The 20533-nt window shown below is 53.1% G+C and overlaps 7 protein-coding genes across 7 annotated transcripts; 4 read left to right on the forward strand and 3 right to left on the reverse strand.

The window, feature by feature from the left end:
- Positions 1-2003: 2003 nt before the first annotated feature.
- On the forward strand, positions 2004-3866 carry N7498_009748 (uncharacterized protein; the record flags this gene model as incomplete). Its single annotated transcript, XM_058456804.1, has 4 exons — positions 2004-2248; positions 2308-2506; positions 2559-3090; positions 3160-3866. The coding sequence occupies 4 exons, from the start codon at positions 2004-2006 to the stop codon at positions 3864-3866; spliced, it is 1683 nt and encodes a 560-aa protein (XP_058303703.1).
- Positions 3867-6260: 2394 nt separating this feature from the next.
- cpcA (amino acid starvation-responsive transcription factor GCN4) lies at positions 6261-7464 on the forward strand (the record flags this gene model as incomplete). Its single annotated transcript, XM_058456805.1, has 3 exons — positions 6261-6334; positions 6396-6700; positions 6761-7464. 3 exons carry the CDS (start codon positions 6261-6263, stop codon positions 7462-7464), a joined length of 1083 nt encoding a protein of 360 aa, XP_058303704.1.
- A 624-nt stretch (positions 7465-8088) lies between these two features.
- On the forward strand, positions 8089-8703 carry N7498_009750 (uncharacterized protein; the record flags this gene model as incomplete). Its single annotated transcript, XM_058456806.1, has 3 exons — positions 8089-8242; positions 8300-8419; positions 8473-8703. The coding sequence occupies exons 1-3, from the start codon at positions 8135-8137 to the stop codon at positions 8701-8703; spliced, it is 459 nt and encodes a 152-aa protein (XP_058303705.1). The 5' UTR covers positions 8089-8134.
- Positions 8704-10444: 1741 nt separating this feature from the next.
- Positions 10445-12246, reverse strand: N7498_009751 (asparagine synthetase domain-containing protein; the record flags this gene model as incomplete). The annotated part of the gene is made up of 2 exons (XM_058456807.1): positions 10445-11518; positions 11569-12246. 2 exons carry the CDS (start codon positions 12244-12246, stop codon positions 10445-10447), a joined length of 1752 nt encoding a protein of 583 aa, XP_058303706.1.
- Positions 12247-12891: 645 nt separating this feature from the next.
- Positions 12892-15094, forward strand: N7498_009752 (guanine nucleotide exchange factor VPS9; the record flags this gene model as incomplete). Its single annotated transcript, XM_058456808.1, has 4 exons — positions 12892-13969; positions 14028-14281; positions 14336-14994; positions 15049-15094. The coding sequence occupies 4 exons, from the start codon at positions 12892-12894 to the stop codon at positions 15092-15094; spliced, it is 2037 nt and encodes a 678-aa protein (XP_058303707.1).
- Positions 15095-15546: 452 nt separating this feature from the next.
- Positions 15547-18897, reverse strand: N7498_009753 (sulfate transporter family protein; the record flags this gene model as incomplete). Its single annotated transcript, XM_058456809.1, has 3 exons — positions 18661-18897; positions 17264-18598; positions 15547-17213 (listed from the first exon to the last, which is right to left on the reverse strand). The coding sequence occupies exons 1-3, from the start codon at positions 18887-18889 to the stop codon at positions 15547-15549; spliced, it is 3231 nt and encodes a 1076-aa protein (XP_058303708.1). The 5' UTR covers positions 18890-18897.
- An 828-nt stretch (positions 18898-19725) lies between these two features.
- N7498_009754 (DNA replication protein PSF1) lies at positions 19726-20501 on the reverse strand (the record flags this gene model as incomplete). Its single annotated transcript, XM_058456810.1, has 3 exons — positions 19726-19819; positions 19876-20393; positions 20475-20501. 3 exons carry the CDS (start codon positions 20499-20501, stop codon positions 19726-19728), a joined length of 639 nt encoding a protein of 212 aa, XP_058303709.1.
- Between the last annotated feature and the right edge of the window lie 32 nt (positions 20502-20533).

A 20533-nucleotide genomic window follows, 5' to 3' on the forward strand; every position in this document is an offset into this window, starting at 1 on the left:
GCCATGGTTACTGAGACTTGGGTATCTGGGCTAGTGGGCGCTAGAATCGATGGCGGATTTTGCATATAGAGCTTAGATGGACGGGAAAGTTTCACACCGCGAGACATTCCTCGAGGGATCTTCGCATTGGACGGGTCGGGTGCCATGCGGGCAGCTCCGCTGCCTTGTTCCGACTGCGACCAGCAACGGCTAAAGGGGGCATGGCACTTGCATGGCAGAAAACCTGACCTCGAGCAGTTCGGAGAGGATCGACGGAACTGACCATAGACCGGTCTTAGCGAGGGCAGGGCACGAATTTCTGCCGAGAAAGGGCGGAACGATTACAGTGGTATCTCCCTGGGTCCAACGGGTACTGTAGAAGAGAGAAAAGGGGCAGCCAACAAATACAATTGGTGGGTGCGTCCAAGTGGATCTAACCGTGTGGGCTATCATTACTGGAAATGCTCCGACCGTCGCATTCTGGCAGGGTCGGGACCGTCCTGATCTTCGTGATAGCCAAGGAGGTCATGACTCACGGTTTCTACTCCGTAGAGTCAACCAGTAGCAGTTACGGAGTAGAGTCCAGTCAACCATAAATACGAAACAAAAAAAGACCCAATCACACATCGACAACGTTGTATAGGAGTAGGGCTGGCCAGCCACCGCGATACATGGCTTAAGACACGGGACCACCGGGTGGGGCTCGGACGACTAGCTTGGAACATCTAGAAACTACTGAGACAAACCTAGACAAACTAGACTCTCGAATCGTAGCCAAGCAGCCGTGCAAAAAGGGGGACATAATTAGGGGACCAATATCAATCCCGTCGGTGGATCCGTTCGAAATTTCAGATTTATCTTCTCCGTGTCTACGTTCTCCGCACGAGGTGATACGGTACCACGTCAAGAATAGCGAAAGGCAGACACCGTCATGGGACCCCGGTATCAACGGATAAGATGATACGATGCTAGGGCACGGCAACGTCATGTCGAGAACCCGAAGGGGAAGAGGGGTTGCGCAACGGTGCTGGTTGGCCACGAGGATTCGCACACCACGGAGCGATAGAGTTGAAACTTTGAGGCTTCGGTCATGAGATGCTCTCGCAATACGCGCGCCACTTGGGAGGACGAGGACGAGCCGGCAACCAGGATCCGACCCAAGATCAGCGCCATGCGTGCGAATCCGACAGGCGGCCTTAGCCCTGACTGATCACCATGCAGAAGCCGAAGGGAAGAGACTCGCAGGATGTGTGGGCCGTTCAGTGCCTTCCATATCCTATTTCCCCCTCCTTTTCTCCCCATCGTCCCCGGGTAGGACAAAGTACTGGGTACATGTCGTACCCCATCGAGGGGAGTCAACTCAACCCCTTGGACCGTGTAATGGTGGCCAACGGCGATCCATAGTACAAGCGGATGACCGAAACCCCGACTGGGTCCCGAATGGGCAAAAAGGAAGTTAATTTGCACGGGACGGGACCCGAGATGCACGGGTAAATTAGGGGCATCCATGGAATCGCATGGTGTAATCCTACATAGTTAGGAGACACCGGCACTTCTTTATACGGAGTACAGTCAATAGAATACGGGCTATTATCGAGTAACGGCATGAACTGACCGTTTCACTCGGTATGAAGATCAAATCGACGGCTCTACGGCCGTAAGCGACGCGGTAGAACAAAGGGAAAAAGACCAAAAAAAACAGTCAACTTCCCCTGAAGCTTTTAGCTAAGCGCAGGTCCCCACCGGGCTCTGGGCTCCCTGCAGCTCCTTTCCTCTTTGAGTGGCAGCAAAGCGTCTTCCCCCCCCCCATGTCCGTTCTCTTTTTTTCGCCCTTCCCTCCCTTTTTTTCCTTCTTTCTTCTTCCCACCCAGGTTACCCCCCCCCTTTCCTACGTCGTTGTGATACCCGAGCTATCCAGCTCTCTATTTCTTTTGCTTTTCTCAAGATACCCCGATACCCAAAACTCGCCTTTCTTCTGAAGCTCAGCTTCTCTTAATCGATACCCCAATAATACCCTTTTAATCATGTCTGACGTTCAGAAGTCCGTTGAGGAGACCCCCGCGGTTGTTCCTGTCACTGAGATTGCCGCTGAGGCTCCCGCTACCGCGATTCCTGTTGCGGAGGTTCCCCAGGAGACTGTTGAGCAGGCCACCGAGGAGACCACTGACAAGCCCGCCGAGTCTGCTGAGCCCGTCAAGGAGGAGGTTAAGGAGGAGATCAAGCCCGCCAGCGAGGGTACCCTCGGCTACAAGGGTCCCGGTCTCGTCAAGTAAGTGAAAAGCATCGCGTTGTGACAGGAACTAGGAGCTAACGAAGCTTGTTGCATAGGGGTTTCCGCTTCGCCAAGCGCTTCTTCTACTTCAACGACGAGCCTGTCGAGGCCAAGCAGCTCTCCGTCTTCCGCCAGAACGAGAAGGCTGCCGTCGCCAACCCCACCGCTGCCTGGGCCAGCCAGACCGGCAAGGGTCTCCTGTTCTTCACCAAGCGCGCTGAGGACAAGGCCACCCCCGCTGGCATCTTCAACCTGGTACGTTCAACCAAGGATCGAGTCACCAAACTCCGACTAATGATTGGAACAGTCTGAGGTCTCCGATGTGACCAAGGAGGGCTCCAACGAGTTCCTGTTCAAGGTCGCCGGCCAGAAGCACACCTTCCAGGCTTCCAGCGCCGCCGAGCGTGACAGCTGGGTCGCCGCTCTCGAGGCCAAGTCCACTGAGGCCAAGGCTGAGAAGGAGACTATCGTCTCCAGTGAGGGCTACAAGGCCGAGCTCGAGAAGCTGACCAAACCCACCGCCGCTGTTGCCGTCGCCGCCGCCGCCGCCAAGAAGACCGACACCGAGGAGGACAAGGCTGAGGAAGTTAAGCCGGAGGAGACCAAGGAGGAGAAGAAGGAGGAGAAGAAGGAGGAGAAGGCCGCTGCGAAGAGCCGCTCCCAGTCCCGCAAGCGCACCAGCATCTTCGGCACCCTTCTGGGCAAGAAGGAGGCTGAGGAGAAGAAGCCCGAGGAGACCAAGCAGGAGACTGCTGAGGAAGCCAAGGCCGCCGAGCCCACCACCGAGACCTCTGCTGAGGCTGCTGCTGCTGCTCCCGCTGTCGAGGAGCCCACCGAGGGTATGTTTCTCTACAACTACATTTTGTTTTGTTGTTTTTTTTTTTGTTTTTTTCTGACATTTCTTATAGCTGCCGCTGTTGTCCCTGTTGTCCCTGCTGAGACCACCGAGGAGGCCAAGGAGGAGGCCAAGGAAGAGCTCAAGGAGGAGAAGAAGGAGGAGAAGAAGGCCAAGCGCGCCTCCATCTTCGGAAACTTCTTCCAGAAGGTTACCAGCCCCGCCCATGAGAAGTCTGAGAAGGAGGCCACCGCTCCCGCTGAGGAGACCGTCTCCAGCTCTGCTCCCCAGCTCGAGAACCCCGTCGAGGAGGCCGCTGTTGAGCCCATTGAGCCCGAGACCGTGATCGCCCCCGCCGATGCTGTGGTCGCTAAGGACGCCGAGACCCCTGCCACCGAGGCTGTCACCACCCCCAAGGACAAGCGCCGCACTTCGTTCTTCGGTTCCTTCGGCAAGAAGGAGAAGAAGACCGAGTCCTCCGACACCGAGGTCACCGACGGTGAGGGCAAGGAGGCCAAGGCCAAGTCCAACAAGCTCGGCGGTCTCTTCCGCAAGAACAGCAAGGCCGTGAAGCTCGACAAGGAGGAGGTCGCTGCTGCCGAGACCGAGGCCAAGGCCGACCAGGCTGAGGAGACCAAGGCTGAGGAGCCTGTCGCGACCCAGGCCACCACTCAGGAGACTCCCGCCGTCGAGGAGGCCGCCAAGCCCATCGAGACTGCCACCGAGGAGGCCAAGAACGTCGACGTCTCTGCCGCCACCCCCGTTCAGGCTGCTGCTTGAATTGCGTCTCCCGGACGTAAAGAGTTCGAGCGGTGGTGGGATTTGTCCTATTCATCATCAACTCAACATACCCCTGAAGGGCTTGTGTCTCCAAGCATGAGTTCCTGAAGGATGCAAATACGGACTTGATACCTTTCTCTGCAGTTGCTCGTTTGCTTTGCCTCGCCACTGGCCCTCTTTCAGTGATCACGGTCTATTTGCCTGGACTTGGATCCTGAAAGAATGCCAATGAGATACCCGCTGTCGCTTTTTGTTTCTTTGACTTAAAAAAATCCTCATAATCATTGCGGTGCTCTATCGACGCCGAATCCATTCCTTTTACGACCAGCGTCCCGCAACCGATCCTCGATTTGCGACGTGATTATGCGTTACGTGGTGTGTCGCCCGACTAGATTGATACCACTTTGCCGCTTTTTGGTTTGTGCTTGTGCTTGCTCGTGTTGGATACCCTTTAGGAGGAAGGGTGTTTATTTGTTTTGGGTCTGTCCCGCTCAAATTGCCCCTGTAATGTTGTCTACCGTTGTTCCCGTCTCGCGCGGTCTTTCTTAATACTACGTGGATGTGGCACATACTGCGATAGGTAATGCTTAATAGAATCTTCTCAGTTTGCTTTTACATGTATTTTTTTATTTTTAACACCCGTGTAGTAGTAAAGGTCATTGGAGTGGACGTGGTAAATAGCGAGCCCCGATGGGTCGATCATCGTGCGCTGAGTGGGAACCTGCACACCATTATGCAGGAAAGGTTAGAACTCCATCGAGATGCATTTGCCAGTGGGCTCCGGGGTGCGTCTAGACTGCAACCTTGGAATCACGCTTTTTTGATATCACATTTTCAATACTGTCCAGATATCCAGTTAAGGCACTTTCGATATATTTCTGTGATCGGCGGTGAAGACCACCGTTGGTCATCATGGGCCTGACGGGTCTGTACCCAGGAGCCCTGGAGATGTAGACTGCACGACGTCAGATGCTTAGGATCCACTATGATGGTCCACCGGTTTCATGCCATGCCGTAAAGCCTTCCGAGTTCTACCGTTCCCTGCCTGGGTAACACTATCGCTTGAGGTGAAGAGAAGTCTCGTTTCACACAAATGGGCACATGCAAAATGGACGGGGCTCAGCAATCCGGGTTTCGGTTCACGGAAAGATAGCGTGCGAATTGGAGTCGGTCAAGCGATCTGACCATGGCCATGTGCCCCTTTCATGGCTCAGGGCGTATTTGTCAGCCTCAAGGCACGGCTTATCACCTGGTGCATTCTAGGATACCCATGCCGGTGATTCCTTGTGTGGGTAGTAGATTGGAAACCGTTGACACCGCAGGAGACTCGTCAAGCACACACTCTAGAAATGCAATGGGCTTTCCCCAAAAAAAGCCTGAAACAATGATCGAATATGTGGGTGCGTGAAAGTCAATTTTCACGCCCTTCGGCAGGGCTAAGATCAAAGCAGGCATTGAAAGGACCACGGACCACGGCACAGCCCATAGCGGGGAGACAATTGGGAAAGGATCGGTGGGGCTTTTTGGCACTTTGTCGGAGACAGAATAATGTCTCCGACGGCCCTCGCTTTCGTGGGAAAGGGTTGAGCCTCTCCGGGGGTATAGTAGTGCCTCGCGAATGTGATCTGAGGGTATACGTGGCAAGTTCCGGTGAAGGGCTGCCTATTTCTATCTGTAGGCAGTAAATAAATAATTGATGAGCCTAGAAAGGGGCCTCAAAACATCGCGGATGTGCGGATGTGCGGATGCCTAGATATGCCTCACGGAGACCGGTGAGGGCGCTATTGGTCAATTCCCCTCGGCGATACCACGATACTTATCTATACTTGGATCTACCGCGCACTTCTCGTAGAACGAGAGGTACCACGGGTGTACCGGGTGCGGGCCCGCCGCACCAATAGGCGGGCCCGAAAGGACGGTGAGTCACACCCCGTGACTGCGGCATCGACTAAGCCCCGTGCGGCTCTGGCCGGTGATTGGGTCCCGGACTCCACTGCCGCACAGAACTTTGCTTAAGAAGTGCCTGAGTCCCCCGATCGATGCCTGCCTTTTCTTTCTCCTTCCATCCACCCGTGATTTCATCAAACCACTTCTATCAACTTATACATCAACCTCCACAATACTGCCTACATCTGAACTAAATTTTGAACCACACGATATCCAAAATGGACGCTTTCTAAGCTCTCCGCTTCAGAGTTCGTCTTTCTCTATAGAGAACGGCACTATTGATCCCACGGGAACACCAGTCTATTTCTCCCCTCAACAACCTTTTTCAGAGTCTCCTGTTCCAGGATCTCTGAACTTCAGCATCGCTTCGCGTAGCTCAAGTTCTTCTTTCAACACCATTCCAACGATCGACGTTACGTCGTTCACCACGGATTACTCCCAGCAATCATGGCTCCCCACGCCCCCGCCTACACAGCCCTCGGCTTCCAGTTTGAACAACAACAACAGCAACAACAACAACAGTGCGCTAGAGGACTTTGTACTCTACCCCACTCCAGTGTCCCGTCCGCAGCCTCCTCACAGAGACTTGCGTGCGCCAGCACCTCCGAGTACTGCCCTTAAGCCGTCTGCCTTGCAGCCCTTTCTGGCACAGAACAACTCTCGACGACACAGTTTTAGTCTGCAGTTGCACCGTCATCTTCAGCAGCAGTTCTCTGGCTCTACTGCAGACCCCAGAGTGACCAAGCTACCCCGGTCTCCTTCCCACTGGTCTCACTCCTCGCACCACGCTCCGTACAACCGCCTTTCCACCCCATCCTTCCATTCAGACAAACAAAAACACCGCTATCTGGCCTACCGCCGCAACATGTCGACTCCGAACTTCCAAGGTAATTATTTCACGCACCTCATCTCTCACTCCGCATCCAGTGCTCACGCTGCCCCACCAGACAACGACTACGACCTCTTCGGTCTCCCCTCTGCTGGTCACCACGCTGGTATGGGTTCGCCTTTCGACCTCACCCAGCTGCCGCTGGGCCACGAGGCCGACGGCGCTTTCTCCCCCGCCCTGCCCTCTGGCACCGTTTCGCCCAAGGACCTGATGTTTGAGAACTCGGTCCCACCCTCGGGCGCTTTCACTGACCTGAGCACTCCTCCCTTCGACTCGCCTGGCACTTTCAGCCAGAACCCGTCCCCTCTTTTCACGGATGCGGACGTGGGCACCGAGTGGCCCTCGCTCTTCAACGATGGCTCTGCCATGAACTCCTTCGACGCCGCTTTCGGCTTCACTGGTCTCGCCGAGACCAAGGAGGAAGAGTTCCAGAAGCCTGCTCTGCCGATGTCGCCTGCTCCCAAGCGAGTCGCCGCCAAGGCTTCGCCTGTCTCCGCCACCGGTGGTACCAAGCACTCCACCGTCTCGGGTATTTCTCGTTCCCGCAAGGAGCTCTCTCCCGTCGAGTTCGACAACAGCGATCCCATCGCTGCCAAGCGCGCTCGCAACACCGAGGCTGCGCGTAAATCGCGTGCTCGCAAGCTCGAGCGCCAGGCTGCCGCTGATTCCGCGATTAATGCACTCAAGGAGCAGCTGGCCGCCAAGGACCAACTCATTGAGAAGCTCAAGGCTCAGCTGAAGGCTCAGCAGACCTACCAGTGAATGTTCCTATGACATGTTTTTTTTCCGTTGTTTTTTCTGTCTTTCCATGGTGTGGTGGGCGCGGGGCATGGGTCTAGCCTGATCCCCGACGTCTCACCGAGGCCTCAGAGCACGCTTCTCTGAGCCTCTCAAAAGTTAATGAGCTGAGACGTCAGTTCTTCTTCTCTTCCGTCTTGCTTTTGATATTCAATTCGTTTCCACTCTAGCCGGTTCTGATTGTCTCCCTCGCCAGTAGCTGGTGCTGGGATTGACTCGTGGCTCTTGCTATTTTGCCCTTTAGTTTTAGTTTGAGATTTAATTTTCCTTTCTCACACTTCTTATCCTATTTAGACGCGTAGATCATTCCGTCCTGTATCGTTTCCGCGATTGAATCTGGAAATTGGTTGGACATGCCAGCCACCCAAATTCTTCTGCAGTCGATGACCTCGTCGCCACTCTCATCCATCGCGATGGTCGTCACCTTGTACTCAACTACTCAAAAGCACATTAATTGGACATGATCACTTAAAAAAATTTATACTTCCACGAGGGTTCTACATCCTACCTGACGTAGTCTGCAGATTCCGCACCAACCCCACAACCTTCCACCCCACTTGAGAAAGTTTCCTTCAATCAGAACCATCTCAAGACTTCCAACTCTCTACACCACGCATAGTCACTCACATCCACGATGGCCCAAGCCAGACAATCAAGTCTCAACGTCCTATCCAACTGGGCCACCAACACCAACGAACTCGCCCAGAGCATCGATCTCGAGAACCACGACACCAAGCTGCCAGTAAGGATGAACCGTCCAGCGTAATTGCGCAGGCGTTCCGGCTAAACCCCTTCACAGGAAGTCATCGATAACATCCGGCAAGAACTTACTCAGATAACTGAAGACACGAGCAAGGCCTCGGAGCACGCGCCATACACCGAGGATGAGCAGCAGGCTATCAGCCAGTCTTATCATAAGGTCAGTCGCGCTTACCATGCCCAAGGGTAATCTTACTGCTAACGTGGTTATAGTTCGTGCAATCTCAGCAAGTGCTATTGAATACTCTAATTGGAAAACATGAGATTCTATCCATGACTCCGTTCACGGCCCCACTGGGTACAATCTTGACCATGCTAGAGAGCGGGTTTGATGCCCTCGGGGATGCTATTCTTGAAGAGGTTCCTGCATGTGACCAGGAGGTTAGGGGGAAACGGGACCAGTTGGATAGTACTTTGGGTCAGGCCATTGATCTCTATAGTTAGGATTGGGGGCGCGGAAGTATCGTTGTGCACCGTCGTGCTATATCAAGAGGTTTTATTAAATGTCACGATCAGTTACAGGGACCAAAACCAGACGTAGGCGTGTCACGTTAATTGCAGAGGCCCCGTGCTCAACGTAAAAATAATATTGATACTTTCTTCATTGGTACTTTTGGGGCCTGGATCTATTGTTTCTGTCTTGTTGCGGCGGTTCCTTCCACACATTTGAGTTACCCCTTCAAACTCTAACGTTAACATCTTAGATAAACTGGTTTACCGAGCTAATAATGCAATTCTATATTTTAAAAGGAAAAAAAAAGGGAAAAAAAGGGAAAAAAAAGACACCCCCTACGAGTTTTGATCTCGTGACATCCTGATTAAACTGTTAAGTTGTTAGTTTATATTTATTACGTAACGAATTGGGAAATGACGAACAGTCAGGCACTCTCCCAGCTGAGTTAAGAGGGTTAAGTTAAGGCATTTTTACAAAATTACGTTCCATCATGTCTACGCTGCCACGCTTCATAGGGTCAATTGACTCCCAAAAGGTTTCGTCTAGAATAACACCTTATTTTGATCTTAGAAATGGCGGACCTGTGAATTGCCTGTTCGAGTTATTTTCAATTTTGTTTTAAGTTACCCATTGGCTTTACATAAACACATTCAATCGGAGGCTTGCTGCCTCGCGTTTCTTGTTCGATGGGCGGTTTCAACTTCCCAAGTTGAGTCCTGAGAAAATATTTCCTCGTCTTCCATTGAAACAAACGAGCCATTGTGAGGGTCCTTCTGCGCTACCTTCCACAAGTCCTTCATGGAGATCTCATCGGCATGCCAACGCCGCGCGATATAGAAATTGTGAATAAGCTGCTGGAGACGAACGCGCAGGTAGCCTTGGTACCCACTGGAGCTTTGGTTCCCCGTGTCTACCACGTAGTCTGGGTCGACGGCCCAGATCCAAAAATCATCTGCTAAACGGGTTTCCAGAACAGAGGCTGCAGAATTGCTGTCTATATATAGAAAAACATTCCGCAGGCTCCCACTGTATTTAATGTATTACATCAGAGATTCCGCAATATACAGTAGTGATTATTGCGAGTAAGTTACTTCTGCTAACCGATCCACTAATTCTTTCCAAGCTCTTTAGATATCTCCTGATTGCATCGGAGACTGTAGACGTTGATCACTCGGGACTAAACAAGCTTATCTACGGCCTCGGAGATTTGCCGATCTGGACCGACTCAGGGTCTTCGATCTACGATCAGTGCTTCTACAAATAGACACTCAGATAATAGTAAACCAGCTCAGACTTGCCTTTTGCACCTTCACGAGCCCCATCTCTCCCCCAAATCCGTTCTCCCTCGTCGCCTCCATGCCCTCAAGATAAACTGCATCCACTTCACATACCCGGATTCTTCATCCCATCCTCGAGCTACGCGCCGTCTCGAAAGACTGCTGTTGCTCTGGGGAAAGAGTGAGAACGGACGGAGTATGTTTGGTGAACCGTCCACTTGATCGAAGGATGGAGTGGTACTCCATAAAGGGCATGGAAGTAGATGACGAGAGATAGGGACTTGTATTTGAAAGCTGGGTGGGACGGGGCTTCAGAAGTATCTGTTTCCATGTTTTGTCATCACCGCTGGACTGAGTTCTTGATGGAAGGGAAGGGTGTTGATTCGTGGGGAAGGGCAAGGAAAGAGGATCAGTGTATAGAACAAGGAAAGGAGAGAAGGAAAGGTCATAAGATTCAGGTGAGGGTATCGGTGCCTTTTGTGCGGCCTTTCTCCATCTTAGCTGTACGCGCACCGAATTGGATAGCACGCTTCTTCTCCCGAGCAACGCTCTGCAAGCCCAACCTCAGAGCCACAAGCCGGAGCGCCATTTTCTCTCTATCAAGAGTGGCAATTGTCCGTATCTCTGGATCAGAGTCTGACAGCTCAGGAAGCCCGAACCCGCACTTTTCCCAGACAGGAGCGCGAAGTACCCACGCGACAAAGTCTTCGTCTAGATATGGGAAGCGAGTTTCGCGGCCCCAATGACAGAGAACGCGGTCGTCACGACCGAGATTCCGCTGTCCAAGTCGGCTGACATCGAGATTGATCTCGGAGACCAAGCCCTCGAAACCGCTGCGGTTGAAGGCGATACCATGGCGGCCGTATCCGGCAAAGAGCTCGTCGGCACCGAGGCCTGAGAGAAGAACGCGTGCTGAGGTCGTGTAGGGTTCTGGGTCTGCTTTGGGGATATGACTTGTTCCTTGACCGCGGGATGCAAAGTACAAGGCACATGCGATGGAGAGATCCATTTCTGTGTTGTGGGGTCTCATGAGACGCTTGACCAGGTCACGATGTGATAGGGTTTCGGTGTAGGGGATGTCAATGGCGATGAAACGCCAGGTGCGACCTGGACAGGCCTGCTGGAGCTCTGTGAATGCAGAACGGCCCGTGATCCTGTCAGGGCAGGCCTCGTAGGCCGAGGTGGGAGATGGCGATGATGACGTTTGTTGTTTTGAATTCAAGTTTGCCGCTGCTGTGACTCTAGGGTTCTCAAATGCGACATTAAGAAGATCGATAGGCTCGTTGATTGGTAGTATGTCATGTGAGAGACGGGCCAGAATGGTACAGTCCAAGCCTCCTGAGAAGAGAACTGCAACTTTGGCACTACGGCCTGAGACATAGCCCGGGGGTTCTGGCACGCCTCGGATCCTTAGTTCAAGTGATTGTCGAAGCCTGGCCTCGAGCTCCTTGACGGACGGAGTGTCCAGTGTCAGTGCTGGTGGTGTCTCTCTCGGAACCGACATGTTCATTGGCGGAATTGGATTCTTCTACAATGAAATGTTAGACGAAAAAATGTTGAAGCTGAAGTGAAACTTACAATGTGACCTGCCGGAGGAGCAGGAGCAGAGCTCCATGGCAAAACCTCAATCTTGTATTGACCCTTAGGCGCCGCAGATGCATCTTGGTATACATCAAGATTGATCATATAGATACCAGCGAAGCCCACCTCTTCGAACAGGGCCGAAGGAGACCCGTCGCACAAGCTGGATATCCTGAGACTTCCGTCTTCTTCAAACCCCTGCAAGAGAGATCTTCTGCCGAGGCAGTCCCTGCTGAAGAAAAGCCGCCCATTCACCGCGTCGTAGAATACAAAGGCAAATGGCCCTGAGATAGTTGCAACAGCCTCGGCTAGTTTGTGAGGAGCATCTTTACAATCATCCCCGACGGCCTGCAAGAAGAGGTTGAAGACGCGTTCAGTATCATTGCCGCTGACGGTTTCGCCGGCTATCTTCCAAGCTTCTCCATTCCAGCAGAGCACAGATTGGGTAGCCGAATCTATAAGGGGTTGTGAGTAAACATGATCACCTCTTAGTGACAGTACTGTTGAGATGAAGGTAAGATGCTGCGGGGGCTGGGATACTGCATCTTGTGTCTTGACCTCCCTGCACACCGTGTGGGTATGGGTGCTGTCCGGGCCTCGCTTTTCCAGCAGAGTCCTCGTTTCTTGGTTTGGCTGTGTGTTCCTTGTTGACAAGGAAAAAAAGATCCCACACATGATAAACGAGATGCAATGGGAGTGGAGTTGACTTGGACGGGGGCTTTTTATGCCCAGCGGGGCCTGGGGCAGAAACTTAGTCATCGCATACAGTCGAAGGTAGCCAAGGTAGATACCGCGTCTATACAGGATATTCTGTTTACTAAAGCTCGTATCTGGATGAAAGGAATTATCTAGCAACATAGGCAGCAGCTAAGAGCTTTCGATCTTGCATACCGTCTTTATCGATCAGATCGAAAGGTCTACAATCGAATACGGGTGCGGCCCCCGGCCGAACGATGATCCGGACCATCAGCATGAGAGCTTCAAGACTCCCCTACACGCTAGACCAGGATTCCCTGAACCCGTTGGCGTGGTCTGCGTGCTGACCATAGCTTATGTCGGCCACCGAAGCTTCGCCCTCTCCGTCCGGGATGAGGGACGATCAGCTCACCCCTGAAGAGCCCAAGAGCTCTATTTCCCCCACCTCCCTCCCTGACGTCCAGAATAACATCTCGAAGGATTTGGAACAGACCGATAAAAATATGGAAACGGGCGAAGGGTCACAAACCCCCTATTGACTCGAGCCATCGTGCAACCAGCTCGACAATAGCCGCACAACCCCTACCATCAACCCCGTCCCAGTCCGACCCGCTTGCGGGACAAATGGATAAGCTGTCAGTGTCGGCGACGGACGTGCCAGAACCTCTACCGTCACACCAGGCGAATACTCCTCCCCCGCCTCCTCTGCCCGAGAAGGACGATGCCTACTTGAACTCGATCTCCACAACTTCGGGCCCCGCGTTGCAGCCAAGCGAGCCAACCTCGGCCCCGAGCTCCGAAAAGGAGCTGCCAGACGTGCCCGGCGATAGTGATCCAGAGTGGAAACAAGGTAGTCGAAATGGCCGGGCGCGGGATGACAATGATTCTCAGCCAGAGATCCAGACCATCATGGGTCAATTCCAGGACCCAGATAGGACTACAGGCCAGCAAGAAATCATGTCGCCTCGGATGGAGCTTGCTGAGCAGTTTCGCGGCGGTCAGAACTATTTCCCACCTCGCAAATCCAGTCTCGATCATATCCAGCCCACTTTGTCAGGGCCATCGGGAGCTCACCCACCTGGTAGCCAGTCCTCTCCGGTCTCCCAATACACTCACAAGTCGATGGGCCCCGATGAACCCACATTGAGTCGGACATCGTCGGTTTCAACAGTACTACCAATGCCAGAACCCGAGCCAGACCAGCCGTTCGATTTCCATCGGTTCTTAGAACAGCTGCGTCACCGGACCGCTGACCCCGTGGCCAAATTTCTGCGCTCATTCCTAATGGAGTTTGGAAAGAGACAGTGGATGGTTCACGAGCAGGTGAAGATTATCAGCGATTTCCTGGCATTTATCACCAATAAAATGGCTTTGTGCGAGGTCTGGCGAGATGTCTCAGACAGCGAATTCGATAACGCCAAAGAAGGCATGGAGAAGCTCGTCATGAACCGTTTGTACTCGCAGACCTTTGCCCCAGCAATCCCAGCCCCACCAAGCATTCCCAGAAGCGCAAGCCGCAGTCGGCGAAGAGAGATTGAACGGCTTCATGGGCCGTGGCGGCGGGGTCAGCACCAGGAAGACATTGAACGCGATGAAATTTTGGCGCAAAAGATCCGCATTTACAGCTGGGTCCGTGAGGAGCATCTGGATATTTCGCCTGTGAGCGGTGGCGGACGTCGTTTCTTGACCTTGGCACAACAAGGTAAGCCCTACGTCTTTCTACGCGCTATCTACTTGTCTTTCTCTAACCAGACAAACAGAAATTTTAAAGCTAAATGGCTACCGGGCTCCTCGGGATAAAGTCATCTGCATCTTGAATTGCTGCAAGGTGATATTCGGTCTTTTGAAGAATTCCAAGAAGGCAGACACCTCCGCCGATTCTTTCATTCCACTCCTGATCTATGTGGTGCTACATGCGAACCCAGATCATCTCGTTTCTAACATTCAATACATCCTGCGGTTCCGCAACCAAGATAAGCTCGGTGGCGAGGCTGGCTACTATCTGTCTTCGCTGGTAAGAAGAACTGCCATCAATCTCGATCTATCCCAACCACTAACCTTCCTGTAGTCCGGAGCCATCCAATTCATCGAGACATTAGACCGCACCAGTCTCACTGTCAGCGACGAAGAGTTCGAGCGCAACGTCGAACAAGCCGTCTCCGCCATTGCCGAACAAAACCGTGAGTCTGAATCTCTAGCAGACAAACCTCCGCCCCAATCAACAGCACCGGGCGGCCCATCTCAACCCCTAGCCGGACCAAGCCGCAAAGATGCGTCTCAGTCTAGCGACGACGATACCTCCGCCCCAGTCGCAGGGCTCTTACGTACCATCCAGAAACCCCTCACCACCATCGGCCGCATGTTCTCCGACGATGGAGAAACAGGCCTATCACAGGACCGCCCCCAACCCGTCGCAACACCACAACCAGCCATTGCGCAGCCCCGCCTCACACCAAACGTCTACCAGCCCCCGCGCTCCAGTACCGAGAGCCGAAAATCGAGTGACGAACGCCCACGACGGTCTCGAGATGGTAGCAGCGCTCAGAAGAACCTGAGCCGTGTACTAGACGCAGAAGATGCAGCGGCACGGCAGGCCAGTGCTGAAGACGCAGAAGCACGACGAATCCAGCGCGCCGAGCATAATAACGTTGTTGAGACCCTGTCGAACATGTTCCCCAACCTAGACCGCGATGTCATTGACGACGTGGTCAAGATGAAGGAGGGAAGGTGAGTTTTCTATAGCCCCTTAATTGTGTGTCATGTACTAATATCCTTTCATAGAGTTGGTCTAGCTGTCGACGCCTGTCTCGCTCTTAGCGCGGAATAGCATATAGAAAAAGCCCTCGCATTTCCCTTCGGGGGTGTGATCAGTTACGAATGGCATGCAGTGTAGCCTTCTTTCCACTCTTTTTTTTGTATCGTGGATGAATCTTGGGATCCCTGCTAGCTTAAACGTGGTATGATCGTAGAACGATTGAGTTGACTCGTTATTTACGACTATGTTTGCATATCGAGTATATGTTACTTCAGCGAATTGGCTAGATGTGGGTTTCCCTTTAGACACGACACTTCAACTCTATTTCGTTTACGAATACTCATGACTAGTGATGGCATAAGTGTAGTCAAAGCTTAAAATAGGGTTGTAACCAATGTTATGTACCTATACGCTCCAAGACGACGGAAAACACACATGCATACAGGCCACCAAAATAAAGTCGCTCAAATTGCCGCCCAGTTTGATGCAAAGTAAAGGAGACAGGGAAAAAAGCAAAAAGATGTTCAAGCTGCCATTGTGAGAACATATGAAGTGATACTGTCCATCCGCTCGGTCGTCAGCTTCAAACTAACAGTCAACAGTTCACGAGCGATGCGCGGATGCTGCTCTTGAATTTCCTTCCACTTCTCATCACTGAGGCACCATGCAACACATTCGTGCTCAGCTTTCACCGTCGCTGTGCGGCGAGTGTCACTGAAGAAAGGCAACTCTCCGCAGGGTCGACCAGCGACGACAAGCTCGAAGTAGCGGCCCTGTGGGAGGTTATACTCGCAACGCAGCATACCGGACTCGAGTAGATAGAAGGCGCGTGGGATGTCGCCTTCGTGGTAGAGGACTGTGCCGGCAGGGTAGGACTCGCATGAGAAGTAGGCGCAGGCGGGGAACCAGAAGTCTTCATTCTGGGTTGAGAGGCCCTGGAATGTTTGGAGGAGGAGGGGGAGAGGTTGGCGCATGGCGGACCAGGCGGGTGCGGCCATACTGGCTGTTTCTTGTTCGTGTTCGCGGATCGTGGTTGTGGCGACCCGTTGTAAGTACTGTCCTCGGGGAGAGCCGACTACATTCTCGGATAGACTGGATTGGCGATTGTCCGCACCTGATGGGACAGGAACGGGCGTCTGGAGTTGGGGGCTGTTGGTGGAGTCGATAGACTTGCGAGTGAGTGCTTTTTGGCGGTTGTAGAAAACCTTGAGGTAGTCATTCTCGCAGAATTCGAGGGCCGAGTTGAGGTCCTCAAAGATGGAGACGCCAGATTCGGGCTCGAAGAGGCCTACGTTTTGTAGACTCTTGCCGACGTCGCCCTCGACGTTCAGGCCGGAGATAGTTGTTTGCACGTTGCGCTTGCGGAGGATGCGGTTAATGCGAGTGAAAGCTTCGGCGGCGGAGAAATCAAGTCCGTAGACCCTGGAGAAGTCCAGAATCAAAAATCGGAGGGGCTGCCGATCAAAAGCCTCGTCTTCGATCAGGCCGCGCACCGTGTTCTCGACACTGACGATGGTCCCGAAGAAGAGGAAGCCACCAAGCTTCAGAATGAGAGTTTGCTGGCCAGCCTCATGCAGGTACTGCTGTTGAATGGGGGGTCGGCGGACCGTTGACCCTGTGGTCTCTCCAGAGAACGTGGCTCGAATGGCAGACTTGCGAGATGTTTGTACGACAAAGTTCATGCATGCAAGGATGATGCCGACCAATATACCCGTCACGAAGTCCCAAGCGCCCATCGTGACAACGATGATGACCACTGTCAGATACTCGAGTCGTGTAAGCTTTCCCCACGTGTCTACCAAGGCCTCCTGCAACAATTCGATACCAAGCAAGAAGATCAGAGCGCCGACAACCATGACCGGGATGTATCCGACAATCACCGGGCCAATGACCATAATTCCTGCTGTTGCGGCCGCTAGCATGAGACCAGCCAAGCGCGAATCTCCACCGCTAGCGATGAACAAAAGACTGTTCGTGTACACGAGATAGTTCTGGATGCTACCCGCAAATCCTGAGAGGGCATTGGTTACGCCGTGTGCCACAAGCTCCCTGTCCACATTGAGATTGTCTTCTCCAGTAGAGATGCCGAGAGCGGGAACGTTGATCGGTACGTGGAGCACACCGAAGAAAGTTAATGCAAACATTGCCGGGATGGTATCAGCAAAGGCAGTCCAGTCCACCGCAGAGAAGTCTAACAAAACGTGAGCCATTGACCAAAAGGAATACGTGCCTGTCACTTACCATAGAGAGTGTAGAAGTGATACCAAGGGTTATTAGATGACGGGGCATCAAACACCCAACCATTCTGGTGCAAGGTATCCATAGAAATCCTCGCACTAAGAATAATGATGTAGAAAGCCACCGCCACACCAATGAAGTAAGCGCCGACGAGGAAATTCGACCGAACGAAGCGCTTCAAAACAAGAAGACTAATTGCAAGGAACAGAGGTATTATCCAAAGAGGAAATGTGTCGAGGTGGAAGAGTTTCTGGAGAGTATCGATGGTATACTCGAGTGAGCCGGGCAACCGAGCAGAGACCTCGACTCCGGTTTGAATGAGGAAGTAGCCAACACCGCCAATGCAGCCGATCAGGATATGGCGAGGAAAGAATCCGATCAGCGAGCCCAGCCCGCAGACGCCCATCAAGAAGAATACCAAACCGGTAAGGACAGAGCTGACTGAGAAGGCGAGGATGGTGGTCGCAATCACGGCCTGCGGATTGTCCTTGCCCACTCGGTTCATGATGGCGAATGCCATCTGGTGGAAGAAGGGAACGACCTCGATCATTTCACTTCCTATTCCTCCCTTGAAGATGGAACCTCCGCAAGAGAATACCACCTGAGCGACGATAGTACTGACGTAAAACATCGAGATGCCATCTGCGCCCAGGTCGGCGAATAAGGGCTCTCCCAGAGGGAACAAGATCATTCCGTAAGATAAGGCATCAAGAATGTTAAGCAAAAGTCCAAGAAACACTGCTGGAATTAAACTGACGGGGCGGATCAGTCCTTCTTGCCATATAATTCGCCTATCCCAGGCCTTGGGATTCGTCACGATCCGCGAACATTTAGCTACCCTTGAAAGTCCTTTGGAGAAGGCGTTGACGGGCCCAGCGGTGCTTCCTCCCTGGTTCTCAACATCCTCAACAGCTCCGTAATGGTGTGATGACTTGGAGCGAGTCTTTGTCAGCAGCGAAGTCCGCTCCGTGTCTCGGGGCTCGGGTTCGTCTTGGATGGTCGGCAGATGAAGGTCCGGGATATCTTCCGTGACAGCGGGCTTGGTGACATCCTCGTCCGAGTCCGAAGAGGGGCGGAGGATCATCTCTGTCAGAGCGGAGGAAGCAATGGCAGAGTCGACAGGAGTGGATCTTAATTCCAAGGACCGCCCTCCCACAGTTTGATGAGAGCCGGCGATTTCATCATGAGAGGTAGCTGGAGAATGTCGGCCCTGAAATGTATCCAGACTGGGAGGAAGACTGGTTCTTCCCCGCGAGGGCTGTTTGTTCAGTGACAAGCCGTAGGTCGCAAGCTCCGCAGTTTGCTCTCGCAGCCCATCGGATGCATAGTGTGCCGGGTCTGGAGAATCGCCGAATGGTCAGTAAATTCGCTCTACCAACGGTAGCTCGTAAGGTACCCACCTGCAGGAGTGTTCAATGAGCGGTGGTAAAATGAGCGACTGGGGGTCTTCAAGCTAGATCCAGCATAGCTCGAAGTCTCGATACCCGCACCGGGCGAGCTGCCCAGGTTTGCATGTTCCACAGCGGAATCCGGTGGCATGGAAAAGTCTTCTCGGTCGAAACCCCAATCGCGGCGTGACAGAGCCGACGCGCGAGAGTCGCGACGCCCACGAGGTTGTAACACGCGCATCAGTTTGCGAAACGGCCGCACGGGGACGATCGCCAGAAATTCGGGGGATTACCGACAACTAGCGCATGCAGGGGCGTTAAGATGCAGCAGAAATGACGCGACGGTGCCGAGGAGGCATCAAGACCAGCGCAACGAAGCCATCCGGGGCAGGACGAGGATAAATAGGAACGATCAAAGCGGTACTTGCTTATCAGGACAAGATATTAGCCCAAAAAATTGTATCATGAAGTCTGGTTGACTAAAACCTGGAAATCCGTTTAGCGTCTTGTTATCTCCGGGCTAAACCGCATGCGGGGCCGGTGCTGATACCGTGCGCCAGGTACTGATTAATACTACTGTGACCACTAAGGCACCTGGGCGGAAGTTCTCGTTCCACAACTCGTGTACAATCTGGGCCATGGAGCTGCGATGCCCTCGCTAGCCCCCCCGCTATTCTCGTTTCATCCCATGTCCGAAGTACCTTAAGCCCCTGCAATGCCGTTATCGGCGCTTATATTGTAAATGCCGAAGGCCGAGCTCAACTTACGTGAAGCTATGACCAAGCTCAACGTTTGCTCTATTTTGATATTTTGATGTCGTTCTAGAATGCCTGTGCTATCCACCTTGCCCGTGGCGCAAACAATACACGAGTGGCGCGATAGTACTACAAGGTACCCGAACCCGAATTCGTACTCGGATCCTCGATTAGGAGTCAATTATCTATGAATGCGAGATCAAGTCATGGCGCATTCCAAATTTTATTTCATATCACATGGACCATCAACGTCGTGGCGGGGGTATCTCAAAGTACACAACTCCTGTCGTGCAGACCGTGGCCTGATTCCACGGCCGCGCAATCAGCTCAACCGCTCGAGGAATCCCTGTGCAATTAGTCGCTCGACATCTCCCTGTCGAACATAGAGTTGACTGTTTTTCGTGAGGTTGATCACCCTGTATCTCGCTCGTTAGCTTCGTTGTAAGAGCTCCAGTCAAGTGACACCACGTACCCGTACTCCGTCTGGATCTCTCCGGCATCTTTCAGCACGCGTACGTCAATGAATAGATCCTTCGGCGGCTCCAGTGTTCCCGTAAGATCGACATCGGTCCATTGACCTTTATATGCGGCCAGCATGTCGCCGTATTGCCGGAAGTATTCCTCTTCCTCGGGGCTTAGCGAGCTGTGCCCGCCACCAGACTGTCCTGGACCCCGGTCTTCGGACGCATCGTTGGGCTGTTGCTGTTCCAGAACGTCGACGCCGGTCCAGCAGAGTTCCTCGAGTTTCTCGGTTCGGACGCGGTGGTACGCCAGTAGGCAGCGCTTGTTTCGACGCATGCATAGGTGGTCGACTAGGAGGGAACATGCGATGGCTGGGTCGGCCGACGGGTTGAATGCGCCCTCGAAGGGCTCAAGCATGCGAGTCACATCGCGGTCCAGATCCCGCACCTCTCGAGTCACGGCGCGGACAATTTCGGTCTGGTAGGGTGGGAGATGGGCGAGGGATTGGGTTCGCTTTGCATGTTGCACCTGGAGCCAGTAGTCAGAATTTGCGTTTGCAATTCGGTCGAATTCTAGCACATGCTGTTATTAGTTAAGAATGACACGTACCAATTTGTTGCCCAGTTCTCCGTACATTGTGGTCGCGCGATCAGGATCGTAGAGCGCAT

This window comes from Penicillium cinerascens, assembly GCF_028974065.1.
Source record: "Penicillium cinerascens strain IBT 15544 chromosome Unknown scaffold_4_segment0_segment1, whole genome shotgun sequence".
In the NCBI taxonomy this organism is placed as follows: domain Eukaryota; kingdom Fungi; phylum Ascomycota; class Eurotiomycetes; order Eurotiales; family Aspergillaceae; genus Penicillium; species Penicillium cinerascens.